The 16,871-nt window shown below is 39.5% G+C and overlaps 1 protein-coding gene across 3 annotated transcripts in view; it reads right to left on the bottom strand.

The window, feature by feature from the left end:
- The window catches only part of crtc1.S (CREB regulated transcription coactivator 1 S homeolog), a 66,641-nt gene extending 65,128 nt beyond the window's left edge, over positions 1 to 1,513 (bottom strand). The window contains exon 1 of one of the 3 annotated variants that reach the window (XM_041579950.1): positions 1,273 to 1,513. In XM_041579950.1, coding sequence (XP_041435884.1) covers positions 1,273 to 1,398 — 126 coding nt within the window. In that variant the 5' untranslated portion in view covers positions 1,399 to 1,513. The remainder of the gene's footprint in view (positions 1 to 1,272) is intronic. The other 2 variants (XM_041579949.1, XM_018243706.2) reach the window with 2 other exon arrangements.
- Between the last annotated feature and the right edge of the window lie 15,358 nt (positions 1,514 to 16,871).

The following is a 16,871-nucleotide window of genomic DNA, read 5'->3' as shown; positions in this document are numbered from 1 at the left end:
CCAAAGTCCAGAAAAGACTCAAAGTCACGAAAAGGAGCCAAACTTGAAGTCCAGAAGCTACAAGTTCAGTTCTACTGAACACCAATGTGTGTTTTTTTTATTTTTTTTTTAAAGCCCTAGCCACCAATGTATTGTTTTAATACTCTACAGGCCTCTGCCACCAATGTTTTTTTTTTTTTAATATTCTCTGGGGCCTCAATTTTTTTTTTAACGTGCAAGATTTCTAATGGCGGACCTGTATACAGGTATGGACAAGTTATCCAGAATGCTCAAGATCTGGGGGCTTCTGGAATTTGGATATTTATACTGTAAGTCTGCTAGAAAATAATGTAACATTAAATATAGCCTGGTTCTGCTTCCAATAAGTATTAATTATATTTAAGTTGGGATCAAGTACAATCAAAAGCACTTTGTTAAGGGGCTACAGCTTACCCACACAGACACCATATACCTTCATTCCAGATATCTACATTCGAAACAAACGTAGTCAAAGATGCCCAACCCAGGGCCTTCCAAATGAACTACAACTCCCAGCATGCCACAAGTCTTTAGCTGCAGTTCATCAACAGCAAATGGTGTGCAGGCTGAATATTATTGGCTTGAATTTTTTTTTAAAGGGGGGGCACAGGGTAATAAATGATTCATATGAAAGCTATGCAGGTGTGTGAAAAGAATATGTACATCCAGCAACAAAAAAGGTACAGAGCTGCCATCACTTCACCAACACATGGAATAATATATCCAGCAGCCCAGCTGTTAATGAACTATTGACTACTTGGGAGGGAGGGAGAAACAGAAGCTGAACGATTGGGCCAGCAGCAGTTGTGTGTACTCGCACCTTGTCAATAGTCCATTATTATTATAGCACCAGCAATGAGTGCCACTGTGTTTGTGATGAGTAGCAGTACGGCTAGTGCTCGGACAGACACTGTTTCCAGCACATAAGAGGCAGAAGTTGATGCTACAAGAGACACACACACTCAGGAGGTGGAGTCCGTGCCCCATTGCTTGGCTTGCCCAGGCTGTGCCTATGTGGAATGAAGTGACAGTCCGTGCCAGGCCTGGTGCTGTGACACTTCATTCCGCCCGTCCCTCTATCACAATACCTTCTGCTCCACCTCAGTTTAGTGCAGGTGCGTTTCCTCCACCTTCTCCACCCCGGAGGGTTTGTCTGCTAATGAGCTGCCCGCTGGCCCCGTCTCTCCTACAGCATCAGCCTCCTCCTCTCCTGTGTCCCCCTCCTCCTGGGAGAAGCCAGCAACAAACCCTTACCCGTGCCGCCCTTGTGATGCTTAGGTCCTTCATGACCTCCTCGAAAGCGGCCGTTTCCTCCGCTTGCTTCTGATTGTGCAAAGCGATTTTCTCACTGAATTTCCGCGGATTGTTTGAGGTCGCCATTTTTCCTCCTCCGCCTCCTCCTCCTGACAAGTGCGCGTTACCGCTAGCTACGTGACGTTTCACCGAGGAGGATGAATGAGAAGCTGAGGAGCGTGACGTCGCTGTGCGCGCTCACGGCGTGTGTCCGAGGTTTCTCAGGTTGGCTTGAGTCTGATGATAACTGATTCAAGGAACAGTAACGCCAAAGAATGAATGTGTATTAAAGTATTGACAATATAATGTAGTGTTGTCCTGCACTGATAAAACTACTGTGTTTTGCCTCAGAAAAACTACTATAGTTTATATAAACAAGCTGCTTGGTAGCCAGGGACCAGGATCGGACTGGGCTGGCAGGATACCGGGAAAAAACCTGGTGGGTCCGGCTCTTTTGGGCCCCGTCGGTCAAGACCCACTACCTGGATAATCTTGCCTGCTGCAACCTCCCTTCTGGGCATGTACGTGTATAAAACGAACATGCACGTCAAAAAACGCACACGGAGGCATGTCAGGACTGAGAATTAAAATAGGACCTTGCATTTCAGGTACACAGAGGCCCAAACAGCCCAGGCCACCCCACTAAATACTGACTTTTTATGGCACTTTATAGCAGCCCCTCTGGCATTTGCCAGAACCCACAGATTGCCAGTCCGGGCCTGCGTGTGCAGGGCTAGGGTTGGCACCTGGCCTAGCATGTAAAAGACATGCCAAGGCCGGGGCCGGTATTACAAATTTACTGGCAATGCAGTTGCCAGTAATTTGTAATACCCTTAAGAAAAAGCCCTTGGACTTCCCCCAATTCGCTCAGTATTTACCTTATTCTTTTAGGTTTCTGTCCACCGTGCACTGTCCACGCGGGGCGGGGCGGGGGGCCGGAGGGCACAGGATACACTGCAGATAACAAATAATCTCTGATGTATACAATCGGATTTTAGAGTGTATTCATTATCTACTGTGTATCATGTGTTTAAATGGCTGAACCCATGGCAACACAGCACCTGTTTATATATGCTATTGCTTTGTTTCTGAAGTAAAAACACCAGTTTTACCAGTTGTTTTTAGATTGTTCCCCAGAAATAAAGACTTTTTTGAATAACTTTCCATTATTTGTTTATTACTGTTTTTCCAAAATCTAAGTTTAAAGGTGAATGTTCGTGTCTCTGGTGTTTGAGTCTGACAGCTCAGTAATTCAGCCGCAGACTCTAAACTGGTACAATTTTGCAACATTGACTTGATACATTTCTCAGCAGCATCTCTGGAGTATTAGCACTTCTCAGAGCTGCTTCAGAAGGTGAAAAATGACACTTTACACTTCAATATTAGAAAAACAATCACATATAGAACATGTAAAGTCAATGTAGTTATTTCTGGTGATCTATCTGAAAACATCTAGTTGTGTGAAGGTGAACCACCCCTTTAATTTATTTTATCATTCCTTTAAAACACATTCATTTTTAGATGTTACTGAGCCTTTCACAAATGTCTGACTTGAAAATCGCTTCAGGCTGTTCCAAAAACTGTATTATGTGCAGATACAACTTTCATTGCTTCACAAATGTGCCTTAATTGTTATACCACATGATTTTAAATGTAAATGGGCCTTTGCTTTAACATATTCCGAAATGCGCTTGATGCACTTGATGCTTGATGCACTTAATCACAAGCACATTGTTGCTAACTTTTCTCCTAGGTTGAGGGGTTGCAGCTTATATGCAGTATACTTTCATTCCAGAGATCGACTAGTATTTCTTATAAAGTAGTAAAGCACATTTTGTGTGTCTTATAGGTATCAACTCTGTAGACACAGTTGTGTTAAATGTTTACTTCAGAGCAGGGATACATCAAACTTCCACCAAGAAAAATTGCAAAGTATCCTTATCATCAGCTAATAATGGATGGCTTTGTACAGGATATTGCATGCCATGATAGTGTATCAAGTAAACCATAGGTTGATCCCCACTTGATTCTGTATAATGGTGTTTCCTTGCTGCTTCAGCGTGTATATCAGTAGGGGGGGCCTTCTGGTGACATCATGGCCTGACGAGTTTTGCCTTTGTCATGTCGTCTTCCTCAGAAGCCAATCTGTGTGGAAGTCAACCAAGACAAAAAGCTAAAGGCAGATTTTTCCATTTTATGGTCATAATCCTATATTGAACAACCTCCAATAGGAAACACCAAATGCTCTAACAGTCAGTGGCGTAACTACGAGGGGTGCAGCGGCCCTTGCACCCCCGATGGGGCCCATTCCGGGAGGTAAAGTAAGCAGCCCAAATACGTTTTATTTCCTTTTCTTTTCTCTGTCTGGACTGCCTAGCTGCCTTTACAGCTAAAACAGTGGTAGTCTGAGGTGGCTGAGAGGTGTGTGGGTTGGAGCAAGTGCGCTCATTAGTTTTTGCACTTATGTGCCCTGCGTGACCTCAGCTATAGACATCCAATGGTATGCACGGAAATAGGCGTCAGTGTAAGGTGATGCATCGAGGCTGATAGGCAGGATCATGGATGGATTCCATACTCTGTGCTGCAGATTGCACCCCTCTTCCCCCTAGACTGTTAGTGTAGAAAGAATGCAGGACCTCAGACCTGGTAAGGATACAAATCACATTTATAGCACTGCCTTGTGGAGTATAACCCTTTCCTTGCCTTAAAGTTGTAATTGTGCCACCCTGCTATGAGTTCTATGGTATTATACATGTAATAGCAACTGTGCCATCTGGTTGTGATTTCTGGTGCTATTTATATGTGAAATAGTCACTATGCCATCTTGCTATGAGTTCTGGGGTATTTATACATGAAATTGCCACTGTGTCATCCTGCTATGAGTTCTGGGGTATTTATACTTGAAATAGTCACTGTGCCATCCTGCTATGAGTTATGGGGGTATTTATACATGGAATTGTCACTATGCCATCCTGCTATGAGTTCTGGAGGTATTTATTACATGAAATTGCCACTGTGGCATCCTGCTATAAGTTCTTTGGGTATTTATAATTGGAATTGCCACTGTTCCAACTTGATATAAGTTCTGGGGGTACTTATACATGGAATTGCCACCGTGCCATCTTGATATAAGTTCTTTGGGTATTTATAGATGAAATTGCCACTGTGCCATCCTGCTATGAGTTCTGTGAGTACTGGGTGAGTTGTAAAAATGTTTAGTTGTACCTTGTTAAAAACCTGGAGGCAGGTAAATTGCATTGGGGGCAAAAATGGGGACAGAGTCATGACAAGTGGCGAACTGAGTATGTGTTTGTGATGTGGAATCAGGACTGTAATGTCAGGTTTGCTTTGGCAAGGTTTTGATTAGATTTCAGAATGCTTACGCCTGGACCGTTGTGAAAGCCCCAAGAAAAACCACACTGTTCAAAACTGGACAGGTGGCAACTCTTCCTGGCAACTCTACCTATGTTTGTAAAAAAAATGAACCTAAATTATTCCTTTTCCACACTGTTTCACTAAATCTTTGTGTTCTAATGCAGAGCATAAGAATCACATGAATAGAAGAGGATCTGTACAGAAAGATGAGTAATAAAAAATACCAATATTTTTGAAGCCATTCAGAGCATTTCTATTTTAGATGGGGTGAGTAACCTCCATCTGAAAGCTGGAAAGTGTCTGAAGAAGGCAGCAAATAATTACAAAACTGTAGAAAATAAAGAAAGACCAATAGAAAAGTTGCTTAGAAATAGCCATTGACATACTAAAAGTTAACTTAAAGGTTAACCACCCCTTTAAACTACTTTAAAAATACCCCTTTAACCTACTTTAAGGGGACCTGTCACCTACACATAAAACGCTGTATAATAAAAGTATTTTTTTTAGAATTAAACATGAAACTTATTTTATTAAAAACATTCATAACTGTTATAAACATGTTTAAAAATATGAGCTGCCAATCATATAAAGTAATGCCCAACATTTTGCAAAAAGAAAGAGGGACAAAAAGACCATGCCCATTTTAGACCACACCCCCTAATTACCATGTCTATTTTACAAAATTTGGCAGGTTTGGTTTTTATGTATTATAGTTTGGCTAATGAAGGTGAATTGCCTTTTAAGCTGTGAGTCTAACTTCTCAACCTCTCTAAGAGACCTGCTTATCTTAAATTGTTACAAAAGTATCTAACTATCTAGTCTGGGCTCTTGCCAAAAGCCAATTAAGTTAGAAACTTTGGGGGAAATTTACTTACCTGAGAAAATTCACCAGCGACGGCTTTGCATCCATCGCTACACTTCGCCAAGCAAAAATTCACTCAGACATCGCTAATTTACTAAAATGCAATGTTGCGTCCAGGGAGCTGAGCGCTGGCGAATTTTCGCTATAGTTACGTCGGCAATCAAAGAGAAGATGAGCTAGCGTTCAATTATGCCTAGCGCAACTTCGTTAGAGGTCTTCTCTCAGGCTAATTTGCATACAGTGGGAAATTATAAAGTTGAATGGACGTATATGTTGCAGCAAATACATTACATTACACAAGTCCGGGGAACCTTAATTAAGAAAATGTAGTTATTATAAATACACGAGCCCACTGTATAGTTTGTGTTCCATATGAAAATGTATGGTTACCCAACAAACTTTTTTTAATGACTTTTGCAGGCTATCACTCTGAAAAAAGGAAAAGACGCCAGCGTTTTTTTGGGACTTAGAAATTATTTCCACTAAAATTGATGAAGTCCTATGCAATCCATTGCACTTCACCTGGTCTGAGCTGGCGAAGGCAAGTCTGGCAAAAGTGGTAACGTTCACTGAAATCCGCATATTAGCGAATTTGAGGAGTTCCGTCCATTCGCCAGAGCGAATATTTGCCTGGCGTTAGAGTGCAAAGCAACGCTAGTGTCTATCTCCTTCGCTAGCGAAGTGACTCCTGCGCCCATAAATCAGCGAAAGTAACGAAATGACGACATGCTGGTGAATGATTGCCAGCGTTAGTCACTTCACCCTTTAGTAAATGTGCCCCTTTTTTACAGGTTGAGCTGCAAAAATTAGGACTGTCCTGTGAAAAAACAGGACAGGGCAGACATTTACTTTCACTTTCCATTTAGCACTTATTAGATGTCACTGCACCATTCACATTCCCTCTCCCTCCTCACTGTCTATAATTGTGTAGTTAGTGCATGATAATAGGCATGATAGTGTAAGTAAAGTTTATTTTGTTCAGCTAACATTATAAAAAAAGTCTGGCTGGCTGTTGACACAGTGTTTTCTCTGCTGGCATGATCAGCCCAATATTGTCCACCGTAAGATGGACACATCGGAAAAATATTTACTCGATAGTCAATCTTGCCAAACAAGCAGCTTATGTGCTCTGATTATAAAAGTGGATTTCCTGGTTTTAGCTATTGGCTAGCTCCTTGCTGGGTATAACCATATGGTATACCTCTTTGTGTACAATTTATTTGTACTGGGTATTGTAGATTTTTTTGTCCTACTAGAGCTGTAGTTATAAACATATAAAGCATTGAAAAACACATAGCGATTTGCCTACAGTGCATTATTTTTAATTTTTCTCCTTTAAGTAACACCTTCATAATTTTATATATAACTGCAACTTAACCTGCTGACAAAGATCCACAAAATATGACACAATGTACTCAGCACCGTTTGATCTCTGTTTGGTTTGAGTGCAGAATATCCTAGTTTAATTAAATTAAGTTGCCACCGTGCCATCTTGATATAAGTTCTTTGGGTATTTATAGATGAAATTGCCACTGTGCCATCCTGCTATGAGTTCTGTGAGTACTGGGTGAGTTGTAAAAATGTTTAGTTGTACCTTGTTAAAAACCTGGAGGCAGGTAAATTGCATTGGGGGCAAAAATGGGGACAGAGTCATGACAAGTGGCGAACTGAGTATGTGTTTGTGATGTGGAATCAGGACTGTAATGTCAGGTTTGCTTTGGCAAGGTTTTGATTAGATTTCAGAATGCTTACGCCTGGACCGTTGTGAAAGCCCCAAGAAAAACCAAACTGTTCAAAACTGGACAGGTGGCAACTCTTCCTGGCAACTCTACCTATGTTTGTAAAAAAAAATGAACCTAAATTATTCCTTTTCCACACTGTTTCACTAAATCTTTGTGTTCTAATGCAGAGCATAAGAATCACATGAATAGAAGAGGATCTGTACAGAAAGATGAGTAATAAAAAATACCAATATTTTTGAAGCCATTCAGAGCATTTCTATTTTAGATGGGGTGAGTAACCTCCATCTGAAAGCTGGAAAGTGTCTGAAGAAGGCAGCAAATAATTACAAAACTGTAGAAAATAAAGAAAGACCAATAGAAAAGTTGCTTAGAAATAGCCATTGACATACTAAAAGTTAACTTAAAGGTTAACCACCCCTTTAAACTACTTTAAAAATACCCCTTTAACCTACTTTAAGGGGACCTGTCACCTACACATAAAACGCTGTATAATAAAAGTATTTTTTTTAGAATTAAACATGAAACTTATTTTATTAAAAACATTCATAACTGTTATAAACATGTTTAAAAATATGAGCTGCCAATCATATAAAGTAATGCCCAACATTTTGCAAAAAGAAAGAGGGACAAAAAGACCATGCCCATTTTAGACCACACCCCCTAATTACCATGTCTATTTTACAAAATTTGGCAGGTTTGGTTTTTATGTATTATAGTTTGGTTAATGAAGGTGAATTGCCTTTTAAGCTGTGAGTCTAACTTCTCAACCTCTCTAAGAGACCTGCTTATCTTAAATTGTTACAAAAGTATCTAACTATCTAGTCTGGGCTCTTGCCAAAAGCCAATTAAGTTAGAAACTTTGGGGGAAATTTACTTACCTGAGAAAATTCACCAGCGACGGCTTTGCATCCATCGCTACACTTCGCCAAGCAAAAATTCACTCAGACATCGCTAATTTACTAAAATGCAATGTTGCGTCCAGGGAGCTGAGCGCTGGCGAATTTTCGCTATAGTTACGTCGGCAATCAAAGAGAAGATGAGCTAGCGTTCAATTATGCCTAGCGCAACTTCGTTAGAGGTCTTCTCTCAGGCTAATTTGCATACAGTGGGAAATTATAAAGTTGAATGGACGTATATGTTGCAGCAAATACATTACATTACACAAGTCCGGGGAACCTTAATTAAGAAAATGTAGTTATTATAAATACACGAGCCCACTGTATAGTTTGTGTTCCATATGAAAATGTATGGTTACCCAACAAACTTTTTTTAATGACTTTTGCAGGCTATCACTCTGAAAAAAGGAAAAGACGCCAGCGTTTTTTTGGGACTTAGAAATTATTTCCACTAAAATTGATGAAGTCCTATGCAATCCATTGCACTTCACCTGGTCTGAGCTGGCGAAGGCAAGTCTGGCAAAAGTGGTAACGTTCACTGAAATCCGCATATTAGCGAATTTGAGGAGTTCCGTCCATTCGCCAGAGCGAATATTTGCCTGGCGTTAGAGTGCAAAGCAACGCTAGTGTCTATCTCCTTCGCTAGCGAAGTGACTCCTGCGCCCATAAATCAGCGAAGTAACGAAATGACGACATGCTGGTGAATGATTGCCAGCGTTAGTCACTTCACCCTTTAGTAAATGTGCCCCTTTTTTACAGGTTGAGCTGCAAAAATTAGGACTGTCCTGTGAAAAAACAGGACAGGGCAGACATTTACTTTCACTTTCCATTTAGCACTTATTAGATGTCACTGCACCATTCACATTCCCTCTCCCTCCTCACTGTCTATAATTGTGTAGTTAGTGCATGATAATAGGCATGATAGTGTAAGTAAAGTTTATTTTGTTCAGCTAACATTATAAAAAAAGTCTGGCTGGCTGTTGACACAGTGTTTTCTCTGCTGGCATGATCAGCCCAATATTGTCCACCGTAAGATGGACACATCGGAAAAATATTTACTCGATAGTCAATCTTGCCAAACAAGCAGCTTATGTGCTCTGATTATAAAAGTGGATTTCCTGGTTTTAGCTATTGGCTAGCTCCTTGCTGGGTATAACCATATGGTATACCTCTTTGTGTACAATTTATTTGTACTGGGTATTGTAGATTTTTTTGTCCTACTAGAGCTGTAGTTATAAACATATAAAGCATTGAAAAACACATAGCGATTTGCCTACAGTGCATTATTTTTAATTTTTCTCCTTTAAGTAACACCTTCATAATTTTATATATAACTGCAACTTAACCTGCTGACAAAGATCCACAAAATATGACACAATGTACTCAGCACCGTTTGATCTCTGTTTGGTTTGAGTGCAGAATATCCTAGTTTAATTAAATTAAGTTCAGCCACATATTGGATAATGAAAAACATTCTGAGATTACCCTGGCACCTTTCAGTCTGGAAGACTTCATTAACTCAATGTGAACAGAGGGTGGTGCTGTTAAATAACAATTACCTTACAATGAAGCTTGCATGGGGAAAACATCCCAGAACCTAAGTTTTTGATTTTACTGACCGTTACCTCTATCGCCAGACTTGCCTTCGCCACCCCTGGCCAGGCGCCACCGCTACTAAACCATTTAAAGTGACAGCTGAAGATGCCAGTACAACATGCAAGCAGAAAAGAACCCTGTAAGGGCTGCTGTCTAAGCTCACTGATGGAGAAAGCATCTTACCTTTCATAGGAAACCTGCAACTGTTGCATTTTATCCAACATCATCCAACTAAATGATGCATGTGACAATGTCACACCTGGTTACAGATGCATTCGTTCATCACAAATACTGGTGCATTGGTGGTACACCACGGCCTAAGCTCTCCAAGGACCTCATTACACCTACTGCCATCTCTTTGGCATAATTTGTCATGAATAAGTGATACTACTCATTTACTGACAAAAATGTGATATCAGGGATTAATGTTCTTTTTATTCACTTCTTCTCGACTGGTAAAAATTAAAGGAGAAAGCCCCGAAAGGGACGGAGGACCCTAGTCACTTAACTGGTAGAGGTACACAGCAGCACTCTTTGGGGCAGATTTACTAAAGGGCAAAGTGACTAACGTTAGCTAAAATTCACCAGCGTGATGTCATTTAGTTACTTTGCCGATTTACTAATGGGCGCAGGCATAACTTCGCTAGCGAAGGAGATAGACTCTAGTGGTAGTTCGCTCCCTTACGCCTGGCAAAGTTGCGCTCTGGCAAATGGACATAACTACGCAAATTCACTAAGATGCCGATTTTACTTAATGTTACCTCTTGCACCAGACTTGCCTTCACCACCTCAGACCAGGTGAAGTGCAATAGATTACATAGGACTTCCTCAAAAAATAGTTTGAAAGATCGTAAATTTTTCTGGGGTACCTGGCTTCCCTCTTACATTTCCTAACATATGGCACATAAACTATACACTGGGCTCATGTGTAGGGCAATATAACAACTCTATTTTCCTTTATTAAGGTTTCCCAGGCTTGTGTAGTGTAATGTATTGGCTGCAACATATACGTCCATTCAACTTTAATTTTATGCAAATTAGGTAACGCTAGCACAACTATGATTCGCTTGCCGCAGTAACGCTAGCGCTACTTTGCCAGCGTTCTGCGCCCTGGATGCAACTTCGGATTTTAGTGAATTAGCATTGTCCTGGCAAAACTAAGCCTGGCAAAGTGTTGTGATTTGAGCAAAGCCGCCTCTGGCGAATTTTCGGAGGTTAGTGAATCTGCCCCTTTACATTTTTGGTTTTCAACCAAAATATAACATTTTTGCATAATGAATACACATTTTATCTCATTAAATTCGTATTATAAATTGGAAATTGTAAACGATTTTAAAGTTGTTAGTAAATGTCAATGCTATTGAAAGCAGAATATCTGTCATTTGCTGTTCTCTCAATACTAGTTCAGAACCTACATGGGGGTGTATTGACTAAAGTGTGAATTTTCTCCCACCAAAGTTCCCTTCAGCAGGTCAGGTGTATTTTTTTTAATATTCACTAAAAATCACAAGTACACTGTTGCAAAAGTAATTTGGTAAATTTAAAGATAAAAAAGACTTGAGCTCTCCTTTAAGCAAGCCTGCATTTACTGTCCCTCTTTATATATTTTGGAGTCTCTTTTGTGTGTGCTCTTTTAAAGTGTTTTGAAGCATGCACAGGACAGTGGGTGGGGTTGGGTAGATGTTAAATGATATATGTGGTGTTTTTATCCACTTTTAAATTGCTAGCATGTTTTATCCACTTTTAAATTGCTAGCATGTCTTATAATGCAGTAAATCTATTGATTGACTGGATTAGATTAATGATTAGATTAGATTAGTTAATGCACAGGTTAAAGATAATCCTTGCATTTTGCAAATACACATGCTTTCACAATACTCAGAATGGATTACAGTTCTTTGAGATGAACACAAAGTGGAGCTATTACCTTATTTTATGCAAATTTTTTATGGTGTAAGAGTATAATGCTCTAACAAGCAAGCACAAAGGAACATTTGTTCAAAAACACAAAAACAGGTAAGGCTCTGAATCTTTGGATATAAGGGCTCTTACACACAGGCGGTTTTTCTTGCGCTCCCCTGCATTGTGCTTTCTTCCGTTCAGCCGCAGGAGTAGACGCACTCAATTATTGTGAAGGGGGCTGTACTCACACAGACACATGTATGCACCGAACACAGGTGAAATGAAAAATGCTGTATCCCACCTGCGTTTGGCGCTTACATGCGACTGTGTGAGTACAGCCTCCTACACAATAATTGAGTGCGTCTACTCCTGCGCTCCCCTGTGGCTGAGCGGAAGAAAGCACAACGCAGGGGAGCGCAGGAAAAACCGCTCCGTCTGTAAGAGCCCTTACTGAGAGTCTGGCTATAAAAACATCTACAGCAGCACCAGGTAAAACATTCAGATGTTGTGAATCTATAATAACTAGCATGATCCCAAAGCAAAATTTGCAGCAGGTTGCATAAAGGCGTATATAAAAGCAAATATTTTGAATCTAGAAAATATGGCAAATTTCTATCTCAATAGAAATCATTTTGGACAATCTGGGCACGATGTGGGGATGAAATAATATTTAGAGTATTTAGAGTTGAAAAGTTTTGGTTATATTTTATAATTTAGCTTAGCAAATATAAATAAGTTATATTTATTATACCCATGTAAAAAAAAAAACACCGAACACACAAATATCCGTTTGAAATTGAAAACATACTCAAACAGATGGTTTAAAGCTGATCTTTTGTGTGATATAGATGTAAACAACAACATAAAAGAATTTGTAAAACAGAATTCTATTTAAACCCAGTAGATGGAATAAGTCTGCAAGCAAAAATAATAAGTTGTGTCATTTGTAGTGACAAGCACATGGCATTTTATTTCTCCTGCATTATTCTAAGCAAGGACATTTTATTCAGCATACTGATTTGGGGCCATTTTGTTCTACATTAAAATACTGTAGACCGTACAAAGGTTATTCCCACAGTTTTGCAGACAAAGCAAGGAATGAGTGTTCTATTAAAATAAAATGCAGTGTCCTACAAACATGCAATGCTTATAAAAGCATGTTCTTTATTGCTACTTAAAGGTAAGCTTATTATTAAGTTATTACAATTCTGTTTTTAAATTACAAAATACAAACAGAAACACATAGTTCTCACTATTGCCATGTGAAAAAAAATACATTTTTGTAAAATAAATTTGAATTTTAAATTTTGACATGGTAGTTTAATAAAAAAAAACACTGTGATATGAAATATATTACATTTTCATGTTGAAAGGAAAAATGCAGTGCCTCCTGCAAAATATGAAGACATAAAAGCATACCTATCAACTATCTGTTTTCGCGGGACAGTCCCAATTTTGACAGCTCAACCCGCATTCCCGGATCGTTACTGAAATGTCTTTTTGATCTCCTGCAACAGCCAGAAACAGATAGATGTTTCTAACTTAATTGGCTTTTGGCAGAGAGCCCAGAATATTCGGCAGGTGCACTTCAATACATATTTAAGATAAGCAAAGAAACAATTGTAACTATTTAAGATAAGCCGGTCTCTTGGGGAAACTGTGACTTGCAGCTTAAAGGGCAGTTCACCTTCATTAGCAAAACTGTAATAACACATAAAAACCACATAAATGTGTTCAAACTTTCATAACCTGCCAAATTTTGTAAAATTAACATGGTAATTGGTGCTTGTTGATGCAGTACCTGCCAGATGGATCTCTGTAGGCCTAATCAGATTATTCATATTTGTCCTAGAGTATGTGAGGACAAAGATCCACTGATTTGGCAATCTTGACAAACAAGTTGATAATTTAAGTGTATGATCAGCTTAAGTCACTGCAATGATCTGTTCATAAAGGACAAGGAAATTAAAATTGGTAAAGCCAATTCATAGGCACCCCCATTGATTATAATTGCTTATTCCAGACTCTGGGTTAGTGTTTCTCTTCCTTGAAAAATGCAAAGACTAGCTTCTAAGTTCCAATTTTACACTATTGTGCATGTGCAGAGCGAAAGGTGACAGAAAGAGATCAATGGGAACAATGAATACATGATGTTGTAGTGCTTTGTATAATAGTAACCTTAGGTCAGTCCATTTTTCAGCAAAGAGGGTTGCCAGCCCACGGTAGGAGATAGAATCAATAGGGAGGGTGTTTAACAACTTGGCACCCGCCAGTGATTATACCTTTCCTTCTCCTTTAAATTAGCAGTATTGAGATACTTAACTCTGGTTTACTTATTGGTGGACACCATTGTTCAGGGGATTAATCTGTGCACTGATTATTTGATGAATGACCTTGTGCTCCTCCCATAATTGCTTGCAAGAACCAGGAAGCTGGAAAATGAAAGAAGTTGCAGTTTTTGTATATCCCTTGTTTAGAAAAATGAATTGCTAAAACCATAGTTTAAAACCAAAGTTACCTCTTCAAACGACATTTGTATGTACAATATGGTATTTTCATCATCCACTGCAAATATGCAGACACAAATATTGCGTAACACTTTAGTGAAGATGGCTACTTACTAGACCACTGGCTAAAATGCACATCCTGAATACTAGATGACACTCAAGTTAGCAGGCAGTATAACAACTGTATTCCAGTCTTTGTGGGTCAAGCTTTCTCAGTATGAAAGGTACAAATACAGAAGCCTTTTGGTAGCTTTATATAATTTTGTCAATAAAACAAGCAAAGTCTAAAGATATACACACAGGTGAGTATGCGGGGTTGTTAACAAAGGCCATTGATATTCATTGTACATTGTTTGGCTGTATTGGCAGTCAAAAGCCTAACTGACAGATAAACAGCCCTAGCTATAGGCAGGCAATGGAAGTACCTGGTTGTGTTTCTTGGGCAACACTGACACATCTGATTGAGAAACAGCATTTTAGGTTTTCAGTCTGGGCTGGTAAGTCTCTCTGCTTTTTTTAATAAGTGCAAATCAAATAGTTAAAGGATATGTGTTGGAACCAATTTTCATTCCTATAACATATGTTTACATACTGTATGTTATATATGTTATATATCTTTGGCCTTTCCCTATCCGGCATGAGTTATAAAACTGTTTCGTTTGCGTGCGCTTGCTTTGTGTGCTGATGTTTTTGTGGCAGTTGTGAAAGTCGATTGCATAATTTATATTTTTCTTTCATTGTTGTGTTTGGCTGCCTTGGCTATATCTTGGCCCTAACCGCTGCTTTTGATGATTCCCAGAACAGTTCTTGATTCCTTGTTTGTTATAGCCCTAGAAAGTCTGCCATTCTGTTTCTAGGAATGTTTAAAGTTCCTTCAGATTATGCAGCAAATCCCAGAAATATCTGTTGTGGGTGGTATGACATATTTGTGTTTGTTAATATAATTGGAGTGTGTTCTGATATCATTTCTGTTCTCTTTACAAGGCGTATATGTGTCAAATGTGTATGAATCTGTTAGGTTCTGTGTTTCTTAAAACAGTGTCATTTGTGTATGCACGTCTTGTGTACTGAGCCATGGCCTATGATTGTACTTGCAATGTAATCATTGGTAAAGAAAAATAAACATAGATATGCAAGGTGGTTTAATGTTTAGCACTGATGCCTAGCACAGCTGGGGGTTCAGGTTTAAATCCAGCAAGAGCTCTATGTACAGTACATGTGCTTCCTCTGGGTCCTCCCAAATGCCAGCATTTTAATTGGTGCCTATTAAAACTGACCACAGTGTATGCCAATATGGTAGGGACCTTAGATTGTAAGCTTCAGGGAGTTATGTTAACTTGGGAAAGATATCAGTGACGTCTGCTACATTCAAACTAAAGACCTTATAATTCACATCCACTGTACTCCCTTTATAGGGAGTCATCCTGAACTGTCCCCTCTCTTATCAGTACTGCCAAGTTACTTGCTAGCAGAATTTTACCCACCACCATTGAAAAGCACTGAAATGCACCCTAAATGCTCAAAAATTGGAAGAGCAGGGAGCATGGCTGAGGGGGTGGCCTGGATTAGCCCGTAGCCTGTCTGTGGACAGAACAGGCATGTCTTGGGTGGAAAGTGGCTGGTTTATAATACAACCAAAGTGACATCACTGCATCTACATATCTGAACGTACACACTTAATGATTTGTTATGCTCTTCCTGTAAACTACTCAACACCTCAATTATTACCTCATTACATGCTCATATTCAAAACTGTGTTAGGCTTTGGATTTCCCTCCTATCTTTCATCCAACTTTCTCCTAATCTCTCGGTCTTTAAATGATCTCTTAAAACACATTTCTTTAGAGATTACCTTAATCTAGTGACCATTTTTTATACCCACAATGTAGCATATTCCCCACAGAATTTCAGAGCCTCTGCTCCTGCCAGGGAAGCTGATCTTGGTGCAATTTTGATGCAATTATGTTGACAAAAATTGAACTCAATAGCGCTGAAAATTTTTGTTGTTTGAATTTCTGGCACTCAGTGTCAAAGTAATCTGTGCATGGTTCTCCAGGTTGAAGTAGGCTGCATCTCGTGACAATTTTCAATAGGCTGCATAAATAAGTCTATTTTACTCATATCCACACCATGTGGAACACCTGCAGTCGACAGGTCCACTTAAGAATGACTCAGGAGCACTGGGAGACTGGCTTCAGTCTACCAATTTAACAGATGCTTGGAGCGCCAATACTCATGCTACACGGTATCCACCTTTGCCCTTTCCTAAATATATTTGGCCCTAGCCTCCCACCTGGGGCTGCAATTAAAAGACTCCATCTCTTTCACCTCTAGAATTTGCTCCAACCATGCTCCTCTTCAGCTGAATATAAGAGTCTTTTAAGACACTATTTTGGTCATTGAATGAGGGCACTACACAGGATAGATAGCTTGGGATGCTAGTAAAGCATTTGCAAGGGAACTTTATATTTCTTTGATTAAGAATGCCATGAACATGAAGGACACAAAACTGAAATCCTTGCTTGATAAGCTAGATGTGACTGAAAAAGAGTATGCAAAAGACCCAAATGAACCTTGATTTGCAGCCCCTGCGCTAGTTCAAACGGACTTCAACCTAGCCTATGTCCACAAATACTCTCAGTGGGTACTCCGCAGGGTAGCCTCCTTTCTAGGATTTTTT

Source organism: Xenopus laevis, chromosome 1S (genome assembly GCF_017654675.1).
Source record: "Xenopus laevis strain J_2021 chromosome 1S, Xenopus_laevis_v10.1, whole genome shotgun sequence".
NCBI classification, from domain to species: Eukaryota; Metazoa; Chordata; class Amphibia; order Anura; family Pipidae; genus Xenopus; species Xenopus laevis.
The sequence above is the reverse complement of the archived record's forward strand: the minus strand, read 5'-3'. Positions and strand labels throughout refer to the sequence as shown.